The following is a 20,386-nucleotide window of genomic DNA, read 5'->3' on the forward strand; positions in this document are numbered from 1 at the left end:
CGCAGAGGGGCGGTGTGTGCGCGTGTGTGACAGGTGCGGCGCGCGCGCGCGCCCCCCCCCCCCCCCCCCCCCCCCCCCCCCCCCCCCCCCCCCCCCCGCCCCCCCCCGCTACCCCCCCGGCTCCCCCCTCCCTCCCCGTCCCTCGCGCGAGCGCGCGCGCCGCCATGAATATGCAAATACGGGTATAATTGCCAGCCAATGGCGTGCGCGCTGGTCACATGGTGCTGGTGGAGGCTCAGGGAAGAGAAGTTGAGTCCGGGCGAGCTCGGGCAGCGCCGCCAGAGCCGAGCGAGCGGCGGGCGAGCGCCGCGCCTCCTCCGCAGGGAGCCCGCCGGCCGGGGCTCTGCCTGGACCATGCCGATCCTCCTCTTCCTCATAGACACGTCCGCCTCCATGAACCAGCGGGCGTACCTGGGCACCAGCTACCTGGACATCGCCAAGGGCGCCGTGGAGATCTTCATGAAGGTGAGTGTGCGGCGCCGCCCCGGGGGGAGCCGCCGCCCCGCTCGCTCCCCCCCCCCTTCCCCGCACCTTCGCCGCGCTCACGGCCGCTTCTCTCCGCTCTTTCCGCAGCTGCGGGCCCGCGACCCGGCCAGCCGCGGCGACAGGTACATGCTGGTTACCTTCGACGAGCCGCCCTACTGCATCAAGGTAATGACCCCCCCCGGCCGCCCCGGTCCCGCCGCGGGGGCCGCCCTTGGCGCGGCGCGGCCCCGTCCGGCCCGGCGGCGGCAGCAGCAGCCTGTGAAGATGGCGGACATTTTGCTTTTGTATGGAGGAGAGAGGCTGAGGGCGCTGCTGAGATGGAGGAGGGGGGGGGAGGAGACGGGCGGGCCGTGATTCACCGCCCCGGCGCAGCGAGGGGCGGCCGCGCTCCGCCCCCCGCGGGGCGGTGGCTCCGGCGGGGCCGCGCCGGGATCCGGCCCCGCTCGGCCCCGACACCCCCGGGACACGCGGGCGGGGGGCGGTGGGTGCGGTGGGTACTACCCGATCCCGAAGGGCAGCGCCGGGACAGCGGCCCCCTCACGGCTGCGGGTCCCCGCCGGGCAGTGGGACAGGGGCTGTGGGTGTGGGACGGAGCGCCCGCGCCTGTTTTCCGCCTCTGCGAGGCAAGAAGAAGCCACGGTGTTGGGGTCCCGTGTCCCCTCCATTCGTCCTGCTGCGCACGGTGACCCGCACCGGTACTGTGTAAGGTGCTCGTAATCGCCGCTCCGTGCAGGGCTGTGGTGAGCTGGACGTGGAGGCAAAATCGTCAAGGTTGGAAGAGACCTTAAGACCATCCAGTCCAACCGTCAGCCCGGCCCTGCCACTGTAACCCCCAACCCACCCAACCACATCACTCAGTGCCAGATACAGACGCCTCTTAAACACCTCCAGGGATGGTGACTCCACCACCTCCCTGGGCAGCATATTACAATGCCTGACTGCCCAAATAGTGACAAAATTGTTTTTTCTAGTATCTAATCTGAATCTCCCCTGCCTCGGTTTGAGGTCATTTTGGCTAATCCTCTCGCTGCAGGCACGGTAGAACCCACCTCACTACAAACTCTTCTCGGGTGGTTGTAGAGAGCGATGAGGTCCCTCTGAGCTTTCTTGAGACCAAGCTCCTCTCATCCCTGTTTTCTCCTTCCTCCAGGTTGAGGCAGGTAGTGCCATGCAGTTCCTCATGTGGGCTGCACCACGAGGTTGTGGCAAGAGTGGAAAAAAAAAATCGCACTGTGGGCCTTACACTGTAGGCTGCAACTTGCTGATAGAAATGTCTGACTTAATATATCTAGATAAAGCATGTCACAGAAAGCATTGCTATGGGAGTTTTAGAATCCTCCTGAATAGTCCTGGATTAGGACTGTGTTTGCCCTGACTAATACAGTAGTAATCCTAACTGTTGACCAGTAGAGCCATTCTATGAAGGCCAAGGAGGTTCATGTAAAAATACACTGCTAGTCATCCCAGGGAAGAAAAGAAGACACTCTCTAGATCCCCCAGCTAGAACTGCTTGAGAAGTTGTAAAAGTAAGTGCTCAGTGATGCTGTCTAATTCATATCTTTGATAATGAGGAAATGTAATTATCATGAGCTATGAATTTTGCATCCTTTCATGAGTAATAAATTTATACAGCTCTCTGAAGTGACAGAAGTGATAGAGTGAGTCAGTATTTATTGTTTGGTACTGCACCTTTCGTTTCCTCAGAAGAAAGTGTGGAAGTAATTTCTCTGAGTTGAAACCATCCTTGAGTTACAGAAACCTACTGTCCAAAAACCGTCTGCCTAGAAGAGGTGTTTTTTAGACATAATGCACACACCCTTCTCCCCATCCATGTTGGTGGCTGGATTCAAACCCCAAATCTTTGCTATGCTAGTGTTAACTCTAGATTTCTTGAGTTTGGATTTTTTGTCTCCTAGTTTTGTGTCAAATATTTTACAAGTATATCTTAGGTTTGATGAATGAACCTTCTCCCTACAGTGATAGCAAACATACTGGTGATTTAATAAAAGAAGATGACTTTTCTGCTGGAGGTCTGTGTGGTAATGCTACAGGTTATTACCACATCTATACTCAGATTTGCTGAGGAAAATCCTTATGTTTAATGAGCATCTGTGTACATTCTAATGTGCTAATGAGCATCTGACTGCGTTCCCAGTTTAAGTAAATAGTAATTGAAATAAATGGGACTGTGTGATACCCATCGTAGCATTCAGTCATGTTTGAGATACAGTAAATAGCCAAGGGAAAAAAGGTATTGTGGTTCTTGTAACTTGCTAATGTCACTTCTTAGAAATTTGTTTTTCTGCCTTTAGCTGGTTTTTGAATTACACCTGAAATAATTTTAAAATATTTTTTCAAAAACCAGTAGCTTTTGTAGGAACAGACTGCAGATCCAATAAATATTTCATTACAGTAATTACGATCACAACTCCAGTTCAAATATTGCATGAAGACTTCATGGCATAAATGAGTGTTGTTGGGCTGTCACTGTGTCTGTTCCTCAAGCAAAGAAAGCCACACAGCAGCAACATGACTCTTTCCCTCTTCAAAGACGTGTTCTCAAGACCTGTGCTGGTATTTATGATATTGCCTCTGTTGTGTTTTCTAAAAACCATAGTTATGCCAGGAAAACTTCCTAGTCTGGGCCAAATTCTGTATGTCTTACAAAACATGCTTGTAAAAGACATAAAATTAAGTTTCTTTGCTCATGCTGCTGCAGTTAGGTACTTTATCTCCCTTGATTTAGAGAAGGTGAAAACAAACTTGGCAAGTGAATGTGTTTTACGAGTTTGTTTTCCAAGTATGCACAGCAGCGGCTGGTTTTGGTTAGTGGCTGCTTTATCCTCTTGTTTTCTTTATGATTACACTAATTAAATTATATAGTCTCACAGATAGTTTACCAGTGGAGCAATTGAAGGAAATAATCTGGAGGTGGAGTTGAGACCACCTGGGAGGCAGAGGTATTGTGAGAACTTCAGCTTGGAGCAGGGGTGGCTGAGATGAGCTCCTTGGGTTTGTTTGTTTCACAATTTGTTTACCTGCAGCCTTAAAGTATTTTAAACCAACAGCACTGGTTCACTTTTGATGGACAAGTATATCTCAAGCAAACGTCATGCTCATGATGGTATTGTGCTATTTGCACGAATTATTTGATAAAATCTCTGGAAGTAAGATGATGTTCTTGGAACTGTCTTTAGTACAAAGGATTTGAAATAATTTCCAAGACCTGTTGCTCCTGTTTAATTGACTGCTCATAGCTCTATGTTTGTGCCAGTTTTTAAAAATGGGATTATTTAGTCTCCCAAGTTTGCAGCGTGGCTCTGCAAAGAACTATGGTGGCATATGTCTGAAGAGGAGGCAGGGTGCTGTCCTGGGAAGGGGGGGACAGGGAGATGGGGATGGCAGGAATCTTAGTCCCACTCCGACAGCAGATGCCTTTGGAATCTCGTCGGCTGTTTTGCTTCTGTTTGTTACATAATGTATAAGATGGTGATTTGTGACAGCAATTATGGTGCAGCCATTTACAACTCTTACTTTGATTCTAAAATACTCTACATTAAGAGACAAATATTTAATATTTTAAAAGCGTGTTATGAAATGTACTAACCTTGTAATTGTCAAGCGATGTGATCCTGTGTAGGTCAGTGGAAAAATACCTGTAAGTTCCATTGAGTGTTGGGTCAAACTGTAATTTTATGGACCAGAAGGGAAAAATTGTATGTTATTTCAGGAAGTAAGAATGTTCAGCCTAATGATTTTAGTGTGTTTTTTAGATTCAGATTGTAATAGGATACTGTCAAGTGAGTCTTGTCAGGTTGTTGGCATGTTAACAGCATGGCAACGAGCCAGTCCATTCTGGTATTTGGGTATCTGATTTTGGGTTTTTGGCACCATTGGGAACCTAATGATATCTATGGTAAAGGACCTTTGTAACAGGTGTCTATTACTATTGAAACACCAGTGCTTAAATTTAGGTAGTGAAGGAGTTTACTCTCCCATGTGTATCCAATTGGGTGAGAAAAAAGGGTTCAAGAACAGCCTTTGCTGGCAGGGTATTTGATGTTCTTGGCCTCTGGGATAAGAGAAGTGCATTATCTGATTCAAGGAATATAGTACCTGATGTGTCCTAAGACTTAATTAGTGGATTAATATATTCATGGATTGCTGGAGCTCAGAGCTTGCTCCATCCCAGCCGTGGTGTGACCTGGTGTTGCAGTACCTCCAAGCCTTGTGTGCCAGCCCCACCCTTCTCATCCCTTCCTGCACAATGTGGCTGATCTGGAATGCCTGGGGAGGAGGGTGAGAACAGGCCAGACATGTTACTGACAGCTCTGCAGAGCCCTTCCCAGGCTCCCACCATCTGTGGTTCAGAGACCCATGGTGTGCATTGGTACAGCTGTAAAGGTCTTATCTGGCTTTTTCCAGGTATTTGCCCAGTTACTTTTTCTGAAGTCACATAAGTTTCGTCATCCTCAGCTGTGTTTTTTTTCCTCTCTGTCAAATGTACATGCTTCTCTACACCTAAGCATGTGCCATGGTGTAAATGGACAGAATCTTAAGTGATTTTATTTTTTTTCCTGAAGTAATGGTGCCAGAGTAAAAGTATGGGGAGAAGGGAAGAGGGTTCTCACCTACCCTTTCCCCCCAAGCTTTTCCTGTTTTCTAGTGATGAGGTTTCAGTAAGATGTACCTAAATTTCTCTGACAACGGAGCTCATGCCAAAATCTCAGCCTAAAAAGAGTTTTTGAAAAGAAAAGCAAGGTTTTAGCTCTTGATTTATTTTTTTCCATTCTAAATTTTTGTGAAACCTCACATCCTGCAGTTTGTGGTTTGCTTGTGGGTTTGGGCTGCAAATGGCTAGTTCAGGCCCAGACCAAAAACACAATGGTGGCCTTATGTGAAGTTATTGATTAACTGGACTGCCCTGTTCCCTTGTGACTGATATCTGGCTGCTGGCGGTGATACGGTCTTTCCTCAGGGCTTGAGGAAATATTATTCATGATCAGGTCACAGAAATATGGCTTTTGTTTTATGTTCTTGTGAGACTGTAGTATGACCTTCATAAATGATCTGGTCACAAATCAGAGGACTTAGAGAACTTATGCTCTGAAATATGTATTTTCCTCCTTCTGTTACGTGTTATGTTGAATTCAAGAGCCAGCTATGACTGCACTACAAAAATAGGTTCCCTGAATTTGAGTGGAGAAATATGTACATAGCTGTCTCAAAAGTAGCTCAAATAGCTTTATACAGCGTGTGAGAAACACTGCACTGAGATGTGCAAACTGGGACTGATGGATAGGATGCCTTCCAGTTCCTCTGCTGTTCCCCGCGAGCCTGAACATATGTTTCAGTGCTAAAGAGCTCCCTTGTGGAAGCAGCTCTTTGTGATGGACTCTGAGCAACCTCTTCTTTTTCCCTGAAATTCTGGTATTGGATTGGGGTATCTTCAGAGGCTGGAATAGGAATTCGTAGAAGACTTTTTTAACAATCTGTCAAAGAGTACTTACTGTATGTAAATAACCTGTTCATGTATGATATTAAAATAGTGCTTCAAAACTGGGAGTTCATAAGGTCACACTCGAGGAGAGTGACTTTTGCTGTCTGTTATTTCAGTGGCACAGAGGCTTTTACCAGCATTTTTAAATTTTACTTTCGCATTCTGTTGGTGCAGAATGGAGCCCATTACCACTGACTCTGCAGAGGCCAGTGGCAAATGGATAGGCTGTGCTGCAGGAGAGAGATGGGAGATCTGTTTGTCTGTTTCTGGAAGAAATTAGATCAGAGCTCCTGACCCTGAGCTGCAAGGAGAGAGAGAAACCCAAGTGTGAAACCTGTTGGGTTTGAGGCACAGATCTGCAGGAATGCTGTCTGACGTGGTAGGAAATGCGTTTGTGTGTTTTTTAATTTTTGTGAGGGAAGAAAAGCAGAGAAATACCAAGTAAGCTAGACTGTAACAAATCCACAGAATAAGCTTAAGTTGATTGAGCTTTTACAAGAACCTCGAGACACTGAAAACATCAGTTTAATATGGGAAAGTTCTGACTTCTGGCAAACACAAGTCTTGGTGGTCTGACCTGCTTGGTGATGTGAGCAGCTGGAAATAGTGTTGGAGCTTTACGAGCTGGTAGTGAGTTCTGAAGGCAAAATTGTTGGTGCAAGGCAGATAGCAGCTGCAGGGGCAGGATAGAAGCTGGTATCAGAGAGATGCAAAGGGGAAAGAAAGCTGAGGTCAGTGGGAGAGGCCTATCTTTCTCTCCAGATATGCTGTAAATAATGTACAAACTTAGTGAATCTACTAGCCAGGCATTGGAAGGAGGTAAAGAAGTGCAGAATATAGTACTGAGGCAGCATACACAGTGTCTGTTCTTGAAAACTAATTCAGGAGACTATATTCTGTGTTTATTTAGCAGAGAAAACCATTCCTATTTTACCACCAAACACATTTTAGGTCAGCAGTATTTTTATTTCTGAGCACCAGCATCTTCCATTGCCTGTGCAGTACTGTGCACACCTCAACTGCAGTCTTCCACAGTGCTTGGTTAGGGTTTTGTCATGGAATCTGTGTATTTTCTGAAGACTGTCTTTGAGCAGAAATGACTGGTAGAGTAAAGCCAACAATTGCTCTTCCTCTGCTAAACACAGTGAATTTAAGAAAAGAAACAGAAGTCAGTTGTTTAAGGAGCACTCATGCAAATCCTGGTTGTCTAGTTCTTTTTGAAGACAAAACAAAATCCACTTAATACTATTTGAGAATAACCACACAACAATTTTTACATGTTCTTTTTAATTTAACTGCTTTATCACTTAAGTCTTTGAAGGATGTGTGCTCTCTGAAAAAAAGCCAAACAAAACTTCAGTGCATGTCTCTCAGAATCTAAAAGCATCTAAAAATGTGTTTTACTAAAATCTTAAGAATTCTCAACTGGCATCCCTTCAGTAAGCAGTGTAGCTCCTTTTAGCTTATAAAGATACTTAATTGGTTCCAGTAGAGTGTATCCTTTAAAAAGCATATTCCCTTTCTTGAGAACACATTGGGTAGTGTAAAGCATATTAAATTGCTTTTAAACACACATAAGCATGCCAGTCTTACTTCTTCCTGTCCTGTTTGTGAGTTGTAGTGAGCAGCCTTTTGCAGGAACTGGTGTGACAGGACAGCATTATACTGAGGAATTTCGTGCATAGTAATGTACCTTTTGCTTTTAAAAAAACCAAAGCAATAATACTCAGAGTGACTCATTCTTCTAAAATAAACAGTTTTGTGCGTTCAGAAATTGATGTTTCTTGTAAAAAATGGAGTTCATGCAAGAACTTGAAGGTGGTGTTTAGGTTTTTGAAAGGAATTGATTTAAATGGAAGGGCATTTCAGAAATTAACAACTACATAGATATGATGGACTGAACTCTGCTTAGCTGTCATTTTTATCATTATAAGTTTGAAGTTAGTTAAGTACTTGAACTTGTGCTTTCACCTGCTGCCTGTCTTCATTGAAAGGAGAGTCCATGTTGCAAGGTTAAATGTTAATGAAAATATTTTAACTGGTCCTTTTTCTACAGGAATCTGCAAACTCAGAGCTTGCTTTTTCATCTGAAATGGGTTGCTGTTTTGTTCTGTACAGCTGATGAGATGCCAGAGGCCTTGAAGGAAACCAGCATCTGTTGTTCATTGCCACTATAGCAATGTATATTTTCAACTTTTTGTTTGGTTCTTTATTTGGGCTTGGACACATTCAAAGATGTAAGCCCTTAAGACTACAGGATAAACTAGACAAAAGTAGATATGTTTGCATTAAGAGGCTTAACTCATCCTCAGTGCAAAGGTCACTTTTATTTTAAAAATAGCAGCTTAAAATGTGGAATCAAACAGTAGAGTTGGATCTCTCTAGTTGTATTTTTGTAGTGAGATGTTCTGTAGGGAGGAAGGTGCTTTGTGAAGTTGGTGGTTCCTGCCATGTGGAATATTAAGAATCCGCCTCTTTCCCTTTGGTGCAGTTATTACTCAAATTTCACAAGTGGGGTTTTTTGATTTTTGTTGGTATTTATGGAAGAAGGCATAGGCCTTGTAACCTGACATTGTGGTGTGGCTAAAAATATGCACAAAGTACTTGTGTGATATCTTCAGAATGGGCATTTATTCTTTTTAAGCTTCATGAGAACTATTATAGTGTTATATGCTGAGTGTCTCACACTGTAACAGTGGAAAAAAGTAATTAAGGTTGCAGACACTTCTACACTGTTCACCCTGCCATATTCTTCAAAACAGCTTGTCAGAAAGAACTGTGACTTACAGCAGTGGTGCAGGAGTGATGTTCTGAGCTTATTGTGCTCTAGAAAAGGCAAAACTTAGTGCTGTCTCCTGCAGTGTTCTCGTACTTCAGGCTGTTGGAATCAAATGGGAGAAGGCACGTTCTGTACTGTGTGACTCGTGTTCTGGAGATGAGGGATTTTGGAGGAGGAGCAGTGGGACTCTAAGGGCCCTGTGAGAAGGTTCTGGATGGCTCCAGTCTTCAGTGATTCTCTTCTTCACTGTCTCTGTATCCTTGATTTTATTTAATAACAAAGGCTAAAAAAAAAAATTAATGGAAAGGGCAGTTGCTGCTGTTCTGAATTTTAAATGGAGATTGTTACTTAAGTAATGCACTCCTGTAGGTTGAGTCTTGGAATTTTTTCTTCTTTCTTAAACTTTATTCTTACAGTGTACCACTTAATAATGTAACTTTTGTGCTTTTGCTCCCCTCAAAAGTGGAGCAGATAGTAATTTAAAGGAACTTTTTTCCTTTGCATTTTTCTGGCCAATTTTAGAATAATTAGAAAACACCCATGTAGCAATCAATTTCAGCTGTAAGCAGCATGTTCTAGGGTTGAGGTTTAGGAAGATGCAGAGAAAAAAAGTACATTTTTGTAATGATACTCTGTTATTGTGCAGATCAGAATCTGTGGTTGCCCGTAGACTTGTACTGATGTGTATATTCACTCTGCAAAGTATTGGAAAGACAGAATTTGTCTTGATGTAAGATCTGGTATTGACAAGGATCTGTGAAACTTGAACTACTTATTGTCAAACAAGTAAACAAGAGCCTTGTTTTATTTTTAAATAGCTGCTCCTATGATTATTATTGTTGTTACTATAAATTTCTAGCTCACAATCTCACAGTGTACCCAGTTATTATGATTCTTTCCTTGTGTTTCCACGCAAATTTCAGGATAAGCAGCACTAGATTTATTAAATGGTATTGTAGGCTACAAAATCAACAGTTCAGAACTCCTTAATTTTGCTTTTTAAAGATGAAGGTGATTGTTGATTAGACTGTGTTTTCAGAGATGCTTTAAAAATCTTAGATGTGTAAAATACTATTTAAAAAATGTAAAAATCTTGATAAGATGGATGTTGTTGAACAATTAATTGGACAGAAAACAAAGATCTACAGTGTGGTTAAGCTGGTGTTGCCATGCTCTGCTTCTAAGTGAGAATAATGCATTAGCACTGGTCTTCATAGCGTGTTAGCAGCACAGCCAGTGAGTTCTGATTGAAAAAAAAAAAAGTTAAACTCTGCTTTGTGGGAGAATGTGCATCTGTTGAGGCAGAACACTCGGTGCCTTTAGCTGCTGCCAGGCCTCTTGATGGTGCTCCCGGGCTGGAACGCGGTGGGACCCGTGGGATGGACTGGGATCCATGTGCCCTGGAGCTCGGTCTGCAGGCTCGGGCCAACCAGGCCTGGCTTGGGGGAGCCTCCTCTGATCCAAAGAGCAGGAGCTCAAGTAGTTATTTTTGAGCCAGGTGACTCTATCATTAAAAAACCCCATCCTTACCATCCTCTAAGATAAAAATCTGACCATAATAATGCTCCTAATGCCACCAATGTATTTTTTCCTGTATTAGAATGAAGGTAAAGTTGACATTATTTGATAGGCTGGCTAGTTGAGGTTTCTCAGTTTGTGATCCCTCAGTGAGCATATGAATTTAGTCATGATCTAAAGCCTTTTTTTTTTCCCTCAGTGGTGTGTTGGACAGCATTTCAGACATGAATTGAGGACATCTATTGATTAGATTACCCCTCCTAAATTTAACTTCTTAAGGTTCAGAGTAAGCTTTGGTGTGCTGCAGTAGTTCTGTGGTGGGCTTTTGGAAGGAAGAGGGAGGAATGTGACAATTTTTGAAATGAACATAAATCCTAATTGTGTTGATTCAGCTCTGGGCTGTAGAGTGGCATCAGTAATGCTCTTCCACCTGATTCCCAAAAATATGCCATGAAGCATCCCTTGTGCTGGTAGCACACACACTGTAACCTCTCAGCTGTTGCCTTTATTCCTTGTGACTTTTCCAGCCCTGCTGGCTGTAGGAAGGGACCGGGAGGGGCTGGCTGGCATTGAATGTATGTTTGACAGGCTGGAAGGCACTGTGAGTAGATGGAAATTTTTGATTGAAACCTCCCCATTTCAGCAGTCACCCTGTCGACAGTGTTTGGAGAAGATGCACCTATAATGGTATTTCTGCAGTGACTGCTATGGTGCTGAGCAGGACCATGGAGCCTCTTGTTTTGCTTACTGTGCTAGGGCTGCAAACTATGATTATTTCTGTCTTCCCTCTCCATTAAGCTGTTGTGTGAAATGTAGCTTGGTCTGGTTCAGCTCTGAATTGAAACATCCTGGCTTGTTGAGTGTTTCTCAGAAATAGGTGCTTTTTAAACTGGATTTATAGTCTTTTATTTAAATAAATAAATAAATAGTGTCTTTTATTTAAATAAGAATGCTTCTTGGAACAGGGTGATACTGTGATCTCTTTGGTATTTATACTTTCCTTTCTTCATGTGTTTCCTTTCATCGTTGTGCAGGAAAAAGTGCAGTGAGAGTAGCTGTCAAAACACATGAAATACTGTTGACCAAAAAGCTAAATCCAGGGATGGATTAAAGCAGGAGCAGCCGGTAATAAATAAAAAGATAATGTAGGCTTTTTTTCTTTTTGCTTGGCATTGATTATCATCATTTGGTTCCAAGCACAATTTCCAGCTTTGAGTTGTTCATGCAGCATCTGCCTTTGACATTCCTACAGGAGAAAGTACTACTTCTCTTAACAGAGGGCTCCAGTACTCGTTTTGTAACTGGAGCTTAAGATCCTCTGTGCTAGTGTTTTTCATGGGTACTGTACTTAAAGATTAATTTGAAGGAATTCTTACTTGAAGGAAAAGCATTTCTATATCTTGTTTGATGTTGAAGTCCTCTTGAAAGGACAGTGAACCACATGGTATGGTTTGACTCAGCTTGTTTCTTAAGGTGTGTGGGGTTTCTTTTAAGGTCTCCTGGAGAAATAGTTTTTTTCTATACAAGATGAAGCCTTTTCCTGTGTAGCTGATTGTCTGTAACAACAACTGGCACTTACATATAGTGTTAAAATGCAGTTTTGATATTGTTCACATTGACCAGTATGTACTTTAGAAAACAAGCAAGTTCGATCTGTCTTTATAAGTGATTTAGTTTGATTGGAGCGGCTACAGGAGAGTTCAGGTTAGAAATGTGCAGTTGAAGGGGATCCCCTGGGCACTTCAGTTCACACACTGCAGCCCTGCCTTGGAGTGCAGGAACTGGGTTGCTTTCAGGTGAAATGAAACTGGAAGATGCTCCCCAGGCACTGAGAGATGAGTGTACAGGACTGTGCTGGAGTTGGCTGTGACCTCCTGAGGGGCATCTGCCCTGTTGGTGTGCACTGCCTGCAGGCCTGAAGGTTCATGATCCCTCCTTCCTTGCACTAAAGCTGTTCCAGTTATGTATGGAAAAATAGCGTGGGTGAGGGAAGGAGGAATTCTAAGTTTGTTGTCACGATACATAGTCTGTCCCAGAGAAAAGGGAAGAATTGTGGTGCCTGGAACTGTATGGAGATGGAGGGCACACAAAGTGACAACTTGCTGATAAAAGTCTGGTGTCAGAGTGTATCAGCTGTGTGGGGTTAAAGGAATCATCTACTCCAGCGTCTTCTTTTTTTTTTTAAGCCATGTTTTTTGTAAAGATGTATTAAAGGAGTTTATACTTCTCTATTCTCTTGGAAACATTTTAGGTGTATTAAACTTCTATTTGACTGGAACTTAATTACACTTTTTAAAAAATAAATTTTCAGAAAGTGCCCTCGGGATTTAAAGAAGCACTTGACCAATAGGTTTCAGCTTGAGTGTCCTACAAAGCCAGCAGAAATAACTTGACAGGAAGAAACACTTAGCTTACTATTCACAGTGCTTTATTCTCAAAACACTGACCTGATGCTCACCAGCTCTAATGTAAGGAGGACCAAGTGATGCTTTTGTAGACTCTTCACTGTACTCGACTGCTCTGTGGGCTTCTTGAGGAAGTGGTTCAAACCTGTGAATTGACTGTCTGTTAAAATACTCATGAGATTAGAACTGGGAAGGTGGGGTTTTGCTAGGCAGGTCTCATTAAACAGCAGTGTATACCTGCTTGAGCAGCCAGGGCTTGTTTCTATTGTGCCTGCAGTGGGGTCATGTCCAAGTTTTACCCTGAAACTGTGTTCCTGATCTGCTTTGCAAAACTAGACTTCCGTGTGAAAAGCTAAAGATGGGGTTCCCTGGCTTGGTCACCAAGCCCTAGAATTTTGCTTTCTTACAGCGAATACTGGGGGTAGAAGTGGGTAGAAGTTGTCGGTGTTTCAAAACCTTATCTAAGGCAAGGGGAGACTGGAAGGGTGGGAATCATGGCTAGGCTTCGGGAACGAAGATTTAGGAAGGCTCTAAGAAGGGTGGGGAATAAAAAAAAAAAAAACAACAAAAAACTAATATAAATGATTGACTGTGTGCTGGAGGGCTGAACACAGTGATAGCAGTTGCACACAGCTGTCTCGGTCCCATCAATCCTTCTCTTCCTACAAGCTTTGCATCAGACCAGTAAGATCTGCTGCTGTACCTGCACCAGCACTGGTCCTCCGAGCCCAGAACAGTACAGCTCAGATCCAGGCTGGCTCACTGTGTTCAGCACTGCCCCAGTGATGAGCTGATTGCAGGCCTCTGTGCCAGTATCATTCTGTGCTGGAGTTATGCTGATCTCATAGCTGAGAGGTGGGTGCTGTGATGCTCTGCTGTGCCAAGAACAGAAAAGAATTGATCTTGTGAGGTTCTTTGCTAAGGGCTGTTTGATGTTGTGCTGTGACAGGACTGGTATGTTGCATAAAAGTAACTAGAGAGCATAGGTGCTGAAATGAGAGTAGGTTCTCCTGCAGCCGAAGGTACAGACAGAACCTGAGAGCTGCTTTGCCTCAAAAATGGCATTCATGAGGATTTGGAGGGGAGTCAACGTCTGTAAGTGTCTCTTAAAGCTGTTCCTTCTGTGCCATTTGCAGAGACAAATATTTGTGAGGATGAAATTAGTGGGTGATAGGTAGGGGTTGTGTGATGCTGAATTATTTTAGGAATTTTTAAATGTTATATAAAGATGTCTGTGGTGTTTTATAGTGTAGTCAATGCCTTTCTTCTCCTGTGTGCTATTCCTAGCTAGTAAATCTCTGAACATCAAATAAAACGAGGAGGTAGTGTGGGCATTGGCTGTTCTGTACTGACAAGCAGCCTTACCCTGCCCTTCATGGGGCAGGGGGACGCATGGTACCAGGACCTCTGCTCTTCTCCCTATTTGCTAAGATTTGTTGTAGGAAAACTGGGGTGACCAACACAGTCTATGTTTGCTAGACTTCCTATTCCAAAGTTGCTGAAGCTGAGGCAGGGAAGCTCTAGGCTGCATAGGAGGTTATTCCCTATTGCAGATCCCCCTGAGCAATGCTAGGGCTGTGTTCAGGAGATCTGAAGACGCTTTGGCATTTGAGAAGCAGCCCCTTGCATTGTAGGGAATCCAAAAGAATAATTCAGTACCCTACAAAAGAAATGCCTGCTCGGCTGTGGCACCGACATGAGCAGGTTTGAGTTATGTTCACAGTCAACAGTGAACAGAAAGGTAACTTAAAAATGAAGCATTGTGATGATTTGGAAGACAGAGTGCTCTCCTGGTTTCACTGTCTTCCCACAGCACTTCAAAATTCCGTAGCAGGAGTGGTTTCAGATTTCAAGAGCTGGATTTTTTTTCTTACCTTATTTTTTTCAAATGGAGGTCACTGACAAGCCAAGATGCCACAGGCATCCTGAATTAGTCTGCTTTCCTAAGATGGGTGCATTTAATAATGGCTTGAATTATTGAGAAACTTAAATACTTTTAACAAGTGGTAATATCTGAGATCCTGTTCTTCTTTCTAGGGAAACATCAGCAGAACTCTAAAAATCTGTATATTTAAATAAATATTGTGTACTTACTGTAACACAGGCTGTTGTGATTGCCCTTCAAGATTGTAAATTGTCTTCTTACTTGGAAGATTATTTTTAGTAACATTGCAGTTTTTGAATCAGATCTGAAAGCAATCCAGTGAACAATAAACTATACAGGTCTGTCTTTTGGCATTGGCTGTAGAAGCACTAAAGATGAAGACTTGCAGCCTCAAAAGCACCAGCTCCCTGGACTTCATGGAGCTGATTAAGAGGGACTTCTTTGGACCTGGAATTCTTGTGCTCTGATGCCCAGCCTTTGGCTCTGCCCCTGTAGGCTGACCAGACTGTGCCAAGAAATAGTTGGAAGGAATAAAAGAAAAAATAAAAAAACAACACCAATCAAAACCAGAACAAACCAACAATGAATCAACCAAAAAAAACTACAGTAAAACCAGTAAACATGACAGTTAAGCCAGTGTAGCTGAGATTACAAGACCTATGTGTTACACATGTTCAAAACTTGATAATGTTTTATTTTTACTCTGATACTGCTCCTTTTTATGTGATAAAGGTGCGGTGGTGATTTGAGGTTTTTTTCCCCACTACAGCATTTTCTAAAATTCTCCTTCCTGCCTCTTGCAACTAAAATCTTCTATTTCTTCTAAGTCTTGAATGTCTTTTTATGATACTGATTCTGAATGAGATTTTCTTTTGCTGCTCAACTCTGTTCCTTTTGATGATAAGTTAGTCCTTGCTCTGGTTGGTCTAAATAAGACCTCCTTTTCTTCACTAGATTTGTCACCTTGGTGTTTGAATTCTTGTTAATCTGGGCCTATCTACTACCGAAATAAGCTGTTTTGACCTTGCCTGATTCTTGAGGCAGCTGAAATACTTCCATAGCTGTATGATGAAATAGAGCAGGACACGGATTTGTGTGAAAACTAAGTCATCAGAAAAAAATGTTACTTTTTAAGTATGTTATTTTTTTTCAGTATGATTTTCTTGCAGAGGCCAAAGCCAGAAGCTGGAAGGTGGTGTGCTGCTTCCAGATCTTTGGGTGGTTTGTAGGATGGTGTCCAGAGCTTGCAGTTGTCAACCCAGGAAGCCAAATGACACTGCATTTTTGCCTGTTCTTGGCATAAGCAAAGAGGGCGAGATTTCTGCTTTTAGTACTTCTTTTTTTCCTCAGCTGTCTTTGAAACTCTTTTAGTATGTGTTTAGAAGATAAAATTATTTGTTCATATAAATCATCAGAGGAGAAGTTAGAAACATACTGGTGAGGCAGAGACTGCTCAGATTGCTGCTAATAAATTCTGGGCATAAAACTGACTTAAGTAGGAATGTAATATTGAAGATTAAGAGAAACCACTCTCTATGTTAGAATTGGTTCATAAACAACTAAAATAACTAATGCTTAGTTCTGACTTCTTGATTACTGACCTGTAGAGGATACATAGTTTTGTAGAATATATTTGTGTTTGGTCCTTTAAGGTCGTGAGGTTTTGGTTGGTGGGGGTTTTTTTGTTGTTTTTTTTGGTGGTTTTTTTGGTCATTAGTGTTTCTGCTGGGAAATGGAAGCAATGCTACATAAGAGCAGTGCTTTTTTTTCCTGACAGCATTAGTGGCAGTATTTTGAATTTAGGAAGGATTATTATTTAATCACTTTAAAGTGCTTTGTTGAACTCATTATGCATATGCTCTGGGTTAGGTACTTGACTGTTTTGCAGAATGATCCTTCTGTGTATATGGAGAGGAGAATGCACAGAGTTCTTTGGGGCTTGAGTTTCTGTCCATGAAATACGTGATTCTTTATATATGTGGTCTTGAGTCTTTCTGGAAAAAAAAATTTTACAGAAGTAGAATTTCTTGCCATGGATGTTGGTGTTTTTGATTCAAGAATCTTGTTTTGAGGATAAGGTAGAAAATAGTGCATTAACTAGTCAGACCTTTATTTAAAGCTGGATATGGAATTAGGAAATCTTGCGTTTGCTGCCCTTGTTCCCTTAATGAGAAGTTCTTCAATTTTACTCTGCTTGTTTCAAAGGTGCAGCTCTCATTGGCTTTATCTTTAAAGATCCTGTGAGAGCTGTAAGATGAAAAATAGTTTTCTTGGACAGCAAACCAGTGATGATCAGCTGCTCCTTGTACCTTCAGCTTCCCTGGTTATGCCTGGGGAAATAGTACATATTTTATTTTGCAGGCAGTTGACCACACTGCAGTGAGATCAAACACAGTAGGAGCTGGAAGCTGAGCAAACATTTTCACAACGGGAAAACAGCAGAATCTCCAAATATCAGCGAAGACTCTTACTGTTTATTTTACAGAGAATACTCTTAAATTTGTTAGAGTTCAAATCAAGACTTGAAGTCTGGGAATAGCGTTTCCTTTGTCAATGTTTTGTTCCCCCATGTGCTTTTGCAACAGTGTAACTCAAATGGTCTTTGCTGGAAAACACTTCTTGAACTCCAGCCTGGCTGTTCCCAAAAGCTGGACTCGCCGATGGCTGTTTTTACCAAGCAAAAGGGAGCAGTCTCACCTACATCTACGAGTCCATAGAATTCATACAAAAATATTTTGGTAATTGTTCACTTAAATTGTTTTAAGGCAAGTGTTTTTAGGGTAACACAAATCATCTTGTTGAGGTTTGGTGCAATTTTACTCTGAAAAAGGGTCATTAACTAAGTCACTTTTACTCCAAAATAGTGACCCTGTGTTTGCACTTTATTCTTGCCTTGGGCTGAGAGCAGGTGTGGGAAGCTGCTGATGAGATGATGTATTTTGTTAAGTTGTGGTTGTGTGTGAGTGTTGCTGGTGTTTTATTGACAAATATCCATCTGATAAAACAATGCTGTTCCTTTGAGCTTTCAGGGCCGTTTAACCATAAAGCTGGACCAGTCCTGCTGAAAGTTAGTTCTTTCCTTTGCCCCACTGGGGAGTTTTCTCTCTGTCTCCCTTACATTAATCTGAAGCTTGAAGAACTGGTTAAGAAGCTAAACTTGACCAAGAAAAGTTTGTTGTTGTATCTCCTTAGGATAACTCCTCATTCTGAAAAGAAACCCACCCAGCTTAGTCTGGTCAACTTAGCAGAGATACTGATTGTCTCATGTCTTTCTTTTCTACTTCTACTCCTTTAGAGCTCCAACATGTGTATTCTGTGACCACCTACACAGCCCACAGTGTTTACTAAAGGTTGGCAGTGGAATATGGCTGCTTAAAAAAGTAAAGGAAAACCGTGTCCTCTCAGGTTCTTGCACAGCTTGGCACAGTCAGCAGGTGGCTGCTGAGCCCAGTGCACAGGGGAGGAGAACACACTTCACCTGCAGGATGTGTTGCTCAGAGGTTATCCCAGCAAAAGTCAGGCTGTCTGAAATGATCCTCTCCATGCCTGCGTAGCTAGGATTCCTGATGGAGCACGGGAATGTCTCTGGTGCCAGATGATAGCGAGCCTGGGTAAATAACTGCTTGCTTACTGCAGGAATGATTTGGAGAGTACAGTGTAATAGCAAGGCTGGTAGTTGTGTGAATATCTGGGACTTACAAGCTTTGCTTGTTTTAGGTGAGGCACCTTAAACCCTGCACCAGTTCCCTGTGAGCTGGTCTTTTCTAAAATAGTTTCACAACTCTGCAGCAAACCTCCTTTTGAGGGGAGGGTATGTGAATCACATCGGATGCTGATGTGTGTTGGCCCTGCTTACCAGAGGGTCCAGAGTGCTTGCTTGGACTGATCCACCCACTTGCTGTTCCTTTGATCTGTAGGCTCAGTCAGCAATAACTTTAGGACCTCCAAAATTTCAAGCTGTTACACTGAGACAATTTAAACAGTGATTCAGTTCTGTCTTACGTGGGGTTTTTGCAGCCACTCCTTTTCTCAATTTGTGGAAGAAAGGATGAAAGGGGGTTGGGTATATGCCAGAAGAAGCAGTGATATTATTCCTCTTGTACCTTTGTTTAACCATTGTTACTTTGGCAGCTGCGTTTCTGATTTCCAAATTTGACAGTTTCTTCTAATAAAATATTCACATGCTAAATCCAAATACTTCTTTTCCTGAATCACCTGTACAGCAGTTTTCATGGTAAGAGATGGCTATTAGAAAATTTCTTCCAGTGCTTGGCAGTGTGTGTTTTGTGAGTCTCCCATTGTAGTTGTAACTGTGTTTCACATGAGGTTGTGCATACATGGATTAGGTGTGTGTAGCCTGTCAGTGATGCAGTGCATCTGTTAATCAGGAATCTAATCTAATTTTTGGTGGGAAGAGAGATAAACGGCAAGTTGCAGTTGATTGCAGTTTGTTGCTAGAATAACTAATAAGTTTCTTTGTTTTCTGTAATAGGCTGGATGGAAGGAAAACCATGCAACGTTTATGAATGAATTGAAAAACCTTCAGGCTTCAGGACTAACAACCCTTGGTCAGGCACTCAGGTCCTCGTTTGACTTGTTAAATCTCAATAGATTAGTGTCTGGAATAGACAATTATGGACAGGTAACAAATCTGTTTATAGTCTTCTGTCTTCTGTTTTTCTGTGTTTTTTGAAATTATAGTGGGGGGAAGGATTTTGGTGGTTCAAGTTTGGTTTTGCATTTTACTTTTTTTTAAATGTTGGATAGTTATATGTTAAAACTTCAACTGGGAACTTTTTTTTCTTTTTTTATGGCTACTGGAAAATACTTCCTTTTTGAAGAACAAAGAAGCAGAGTATAAATGCCCCAACTGTAGATACACAAGAGTAGCCCATCTTGCGCAGTTCCGTGTGGCTCAACACCTATTAAAAGAAATTACAGGGTTATTTTGAAAGATTGCTTATCTCACTGTTTATTTTGTAGTGACAAAAATACTGAGTGTTAATGTTACTCTTTGCATTCCTGTGCTTTTGTCTTTAGGGAAGGAATCCATTCTTTTTGGAGCCATCTATTTTGATTACCATCACAGACGGAAACAAACTGACAAATACAGCTGGAGTTCAAGAGGAGGTAAACTTGCATTAAGTTCTTTCAAGTTATGATCTTGCAAGTTGGTGCTAGGCTGAGATGAATATTTTTTTTTTCCTGCTAACAGTACTTCTGCATCATTGACCTGTTTTATAGAGAACAGAAACTGTCCTTTTGCTGCCCAGCCCCTAAATTCATAGTCCTATAAGGGTTTTGAGACTAGAACGTCAGATAAATTAGGGATGTCAGAGAGAAATGGGGTGTTTTACAGAGAAATGAATGAATTTGGGTGTGATGTTCTAGATGGTTTGTCAAATACTGGAAAATATTCTTCAATCTTTTTTTTTCTACCAGCTCCATCTTCCGTTGAATTCTCCTTTGCCTGGAAGTGAATTAACCAAAGAACCATTCCGTTGGGATCAAAGGCTGTTTGCTCTGGTGCTGCGTTTGCCAGGAGCTGCATCTGCTGAACCAGAGCAGCTTGGGAGTGTGCCTACTGATGAATCTGCTATCACACAGATGTGTGAAGTTACTGGAGGTAACTGCATGCTCTTTTGCTTTGGTTCCCATTTGGCATTTGCCTTGGAATATTTCTTTTCCTTTAATTCAACTTCACCTCTTCTGTTTTTCCATTTGATTTACTCAGTGCCCATATGAATCTGTGTGGTGCTTTCTTGGTTTCCAGTAGCACAGGAGAACTTTAAAGCAATATTCCTATTTCAGAT

At 42.5% G+C, this 20,386-nt stretch overlaps 1 protein-coding gene across 7 annotated transcripts in view; it reads left to right on the forward strand.

The window, feature by feature from the left end:
* The first annotated feature begins 226 nt into the window (after window positions 1–226).
* The window catches only part of LOC108498600 (integrator complex subunit 6-like), a 40,734-nt gene continuing 20,574 nt past the window's right edge, over window positions 227–20,386 (forward strand). For all 7 annotated transcript variants that reach the window (XR_001875234.1, XR_001875233.1, XR_001875245.1 and 4 more), the window contains exons 1-5: window positions 227–465; window positions 574–651; window positions 19,066–19,215; window positions 19,614–19,703; window positions 20,016–20,199. Coding sequence is in view for 4 of the 7 variants with exons in the window: in XM_017817487.1 (XP_017672976.1) it covers window positions 355–465; window positions 574–651; window positions 19,066–19,215; window positions 19,614–19,703; window positions 20,016–20,199 (613 nt within the window). In the remaining 3 variants the exon portion in view is untranslated. The remainder of the gene's footprint in view (window positions 466–573; window positions 652–19,065; window positions 19,216–19,613; window positions 19,704–20,015; window positions 20,200–20,386) is intronic.

The sequence above is a fragment of the Lepidothrix coronata genome, unplaced genomic scaffold, assembly GCF_001604755.1.
Source record: "Lepidothrix coronata isolate B3197 unplaced genomic scaffold, Lepidothrix_coronata-1.0 Scaffold2, whole genome shotgun sequence".
NCBI lineage: Eukaryota > Metazoa > Chordata > Aves > Passeriformes > Pipridae > Lepidothrix > Lepidothrix coronata.